The 4,499-nt window shown below is 42.0% G+C and overlaps 1 protein-coding gene across 1 annotated transcript in view; it reads right to left on the bottom strand.

Moving 5' to 3' along the window:
* The window catches only part of dmrt1 (doublesex and mab-3 related transcription factor 1), a 37,446-nt gene extending 36,031 nt beyond the window's left edge, over positions 1–1,415 (bottom strand). Inside the window, exon 1 of the mRNA XM_037680854.1 lies at positions 1,188–1,415. Within this exon, the coding sequence (XP_037536782.1) occupies positions 1,188–1,415 (228 nt within the window). The remainder of the gene's footprint in view (positions 1–1,187) is intronic.
* Between the last annotated feature and the right edge of the window lie 3,084 nt (positions 1,416–4,499).

Here is a 4,499-nt window from a genome sequence, read left to right as displayed (position 1 = left end):
GGGGGGGGGGGGGGGGCAGAGCGAGACCAGCCGACGATGTTTTGCAGAAAAGCTTCTTTCAGTTCAGACAGAAGGTGAAAAGTATTATTCTCACTTCTTTTTACTTTTGTTCTCTGAATTATTTAACCCAGTGAGACTCGTCCATTATTCTCTAAATTAATTTCCAACTTGATTCTGTGTTCACCTGTGTCTTTTATTGTTACTGAGTAGAACTTAATCTGTGGATTTAAATAAGTTTAATTAATAAACTGACCTGACTTGATGTTCTGGATCAAACTGTAAAGAGTTAATAAAGTGATTCACACAATCATCTGGTTTAAAATGTGTAAAATGAAGCAAAGGTGTCAGACTTTAACTTCTGATCCACAAAATAAACAATTGGACTCAACTACTGGTCAAAACACTTTTTTTTGAAGAAACGATCTGTAAACTGAATTTCACCAGTAGGGATTAAATCAGGAGCCTTTAGCTGGTGTTTAATGTGCAGTGGGGCCAAACCCCACCCTTTGGGAACCACCGATTTAATTTAGCTCAGTTTATTTAACCAAAGACAATTCACAACAAAAATAACCCCAGAAAAACAAGTCCAAATAATCCAGATTAAAATCAGATTCATTCTCTGTAGGTACAAATAATAGACTGTAAATTAAATAAACCCTAAATTAAAAGAAATCTTTAGACGGCTTCATTTTTTAAAATATGATGGACTGTATTTATAAATTGTAGCTCCTGTTTCTCCAGACACTCAAAGCTCTTTACAACAATCTGCGCCTCATCTGCACGTTCACACAGCTCTATACTAGATCTACAAACACTAATCAGAGCTTTAGATCCCGTTCACTGATGGGACACACATCAGAGGCAATGAGGGGTTCAGTGTGTTGCCCAGGGACACTTCAGCATGTGACTGCTGGTGGAATTGAACCCCCAACTCTTGCATTGGAGGACGACTGCTCTAACCGCTCAGCCACAGCCGCCTCATAAATGATCAGTTAAATAATCACAGATTATCAACAGAACCAGTTTGCAGTTTTTTAGACAAACTGTAGACAGCAGCTTTTTAATTTAAACTTTATTTGGTTTAATTCAACTTCAGACGAGTTGGATGCAAGAAAGACTAAACAGTTTTTAAACATTGAGACATCTGAAGAGGATTAAAGCGTTTAAGTTTCTGTTGCTCGGTTTACCTGAGCGGCCATGACGCGTTGTCTCTCTGCGATCAGCTTACATTTAACGCACTGACAGTCCCTCCAGTTACAGAACCTCTTGTGACCCTTCAGAGGAGACACGAACCCGTGGTTCCTGCACCGAGAACACTTGGGCATTCTGGGAGATCTGCACCCAGGGCCTTTGGACGGGGTCTGGGGTCTGCCAAGTCCAGCAGGAACCTGCTTGTTCTGCCGGTCTTTACTCATCTCTGCTGCCAGAACCAGAACTGACGACTGCCACTGGGTCTGAAGTGGTGCCATCCCACCCTGCAGCTGTTATCAGCCAGAGGGAGGAACCCGCTGCAGAACACATCGTTCTGTTTATCAGGAGAACACGGCATGGGAGGCCTGCAGAACCCAGGGAGGGAACGGGTTAATTAGTCTAGTTAGTCTACATGAGTCCTCGTGGCTCAATGAGACTAACCTGTAGAAATAAAGGTTGAATAGAACAAAGAGCATCCAGTCCTGGCTTTAGAAACATGGTTTTATACAAATATAAAAGTATCTTTCTAATAATTAACATTTACGGTGACATTCTATGTTTTGCTGCATGATAAATTACAAAAATACATTCTATTTTTTAAATTTATCAAACCTGAATGAGCAGAAACTGAATAGACCTCCACACGTCAGAGGCCTTCAGGTGTGTGAGATGTTGGAACTGTTCTGCTCGAGGTGCCTTCATGTTGGAGCAGCTCTACTTTCATTCCGACATGTCGCTTTTGAAAACTTGGTTTCCACTTTTTTTTCTGGATGTGGATCGCTTTTCTGGATGATTGTTTCTTCTGGTGTCGGATGCTGTGCAGCTGGAAGGATTTTTACTGAAGCCTCTTTACTTTTGGACAATTTTTATGATGTGCAACCATAAGTTTTTTTTTTTTTTTTTTTTTACACAATCGGGAGCAGCTGATTAACATCTCAAGCTCAAATAATGTCAACTACAGCCCCACATCCCAAATGAGTTGAAAAGGAGGCGCCGTGGATGCAGAGCAGGAGCAAAGAGAGAAACCATCTCTTCCATTGATCATGATGGGCAATGTGAGCTTGCTGGGAAACAAGTTGGAGGAACTTCAAACCCTAACATGGACCCATCCAGAGTATCGGGAACGCAGTGTTGTTTCACTGAGGCTCACATGGCTGCAGGATCATATCCCCAACTCCAGCGTTCTCCTGCCAGGCCTTCTGACTCAAATACCTCAGCTACATCCACAAATCCCAAAAGAGTTGAAAAGGAGGTGTCATGGATGAATCCCCATCAACCTGGTGGTGACCTGACCACTGAGATCATGGAGCTGTTGGGAAACTCAGCTCATGACGACGGGAGGACCGGGATCACAACCCGGCACCTTCAGCTGTCCGTCCATGGCGACGAGGAGCTTTTGGGCAGTCCTGCTGCCCAGGAGGACCAAGAGGCCCGCTGGATCTGACAGCAAGCTGGATCCAGGTGGACGGATCGGTATCTTTGACCAGATTCTTTGGATTCGCTGCAGGAGATCCTTCCTGTCCACAGCTATCAGCATCTATAACAACCAGGGCTTAATTTGTAAACCAACTGATGCCAGAACACAAAGAGCAGGCGGTCTGGGTGGGGGTCCATGGGTCCTCCCCCAGAAAATTTGGAATAAGAGAGATGCCATTTCCTGCATTTTGGTGTATTTTAACAGGCTGTTAAACATCTGTAAACATTTAATTAAACTGATTAAAAACAGGTCTCTCAGCGTCCTAGAGCACCATCTCTTCTGCCATCATCTGCTGAGGGAGCAGCACCAGAGCAAGTGACTTAAAAAAGATCAACAAGCTCATAAAGAAGGCTGGCTCAGTTCTGGGGACCCTCTAGAACCTTTGGAGATGATTGTTCAAAGAAGGATTCTTCATAAAATTCAATTCAATTCAAAAATACTTTATTAATCCCAGAGGGAAATTATTTGTTGTTGTAACTCGTTATCCTCATTTCATTAAGAGATGTTATAGATGCTGACGGCTGTAGACAGGAAGGATCTCTTGTAAAGGTCCATCCCACAGTGGATCCTAAGAAACTGGCTGCAGATGCCGTCCGATCCGTCCACCCAGACTCGACTGGCCTTTCGGTTCCCCCAGGCTGTAGGACCGCCTGAATGTTGGGCAGAACTCCTCCCAGAGCGATGGCCACTCCTCCCAGCAGTCTGCTGAGCTCCTCGTTGCTGTGGACAGACAACTGTAGGTGCTGAGGGACGATCCTGTCCTTCTGCTGTCATGAGCCGTGTTTCCTGCTAGTTCCAGGATCTCAGTGGTCAGGCACTCGAGCACAGCTGGCAGGTAGATGAGAATACATCCACAGAACATCCTTTTCAACTCATTTGAGATTTGGGGCTGTAGTTGAGATATTATTTGAGCTTTTGAGATGTTAATCAGCTGCTGTTGGTTGTAGAAAACTGCCTTGTTGCCATGGTTACGCATCATAACAAATGTCCTAAATTAAAAAAAGTTTCAGTAAAAATCCTTCCAGCTGCACAGCATCCGATACCAGAGGAAACAATCATCCAAAAAAAAAATGTGATTTACATCCAGAAAAAGAGGAATTAAAGTTTCCAAAAGCAAAATCTCAGAATGAAAGTAAGAGCTGCTCCAACATGCAGCCACCTGGAGCAGCGCAGTTCTAGAACTAAATGAAGAACATTATAGACCACCCTCAGCATCCTCTTCATCAGACTGTCATACAACAGAGTGTCTTCAGTCAGAGGCTTCTTCAGATCCGCTGCAGGAGATCCTTCCTGCCCACAGCCCTCAGCATCTAGAACAACTCTTTAATGAAACCAGGACAATGAGCTACATTTAATTTACATCTGGGATTAATAAAGTATTTTTTTAATTCTGAATTGAATTAAAGTTCTCAGCCTCAGCCCAGGAACCATCCAGACTTATGATCATTTTATATTTTCAGATTTATGTTGTACTTTTTTAGGATTTTACTTAAACTTTAGATTAAGATTTTTTTTAATGATAGTAGCTCATTAAATAATAATAATTTAAAAAATCTAATATTTGAAAGTCCAATAAATCTGGTTTAGGAGATAAATGTTTTATTTTTAAGTTTTTATTATTTAATTTCAGCACCAAGTTGATCTATGAATGACAACTTAAATATTTATAATAAAAATAGGTAAAAACTAATTTACGAGTTTTTTTCCTATTAAAGTACAAAATCGAAGTTCTTTATAAGCAGCAGCAGTTTCTGTGGTGATAAAGAGAACCAGCAGCAGAACCGAGGCCCGTTAGTGAACCCAGCCCGAGTCATGATTTTAATCTTTATTA

Source organism: Nematolebias whitei, chromosome 8 (genome assembly GCF_014905685.2).
Source record: "Nematolebias whitei isolate Nwh7 chromosome 8, NemWhi1, whole genome shotgun sequence".
Classification (NCBI taxonomy): domain Eukaryota; kingdom Metazoa; phylum Chordata; class Actinopteri; order Cyprinodontiformes; family Rivulidae; genus Nematolebias; species Nematolebias whitei.
Note: the sequence above shows the minus strand (reverse complement) of the source record. Positions and strands in the feature narration are given on the sequence as shown.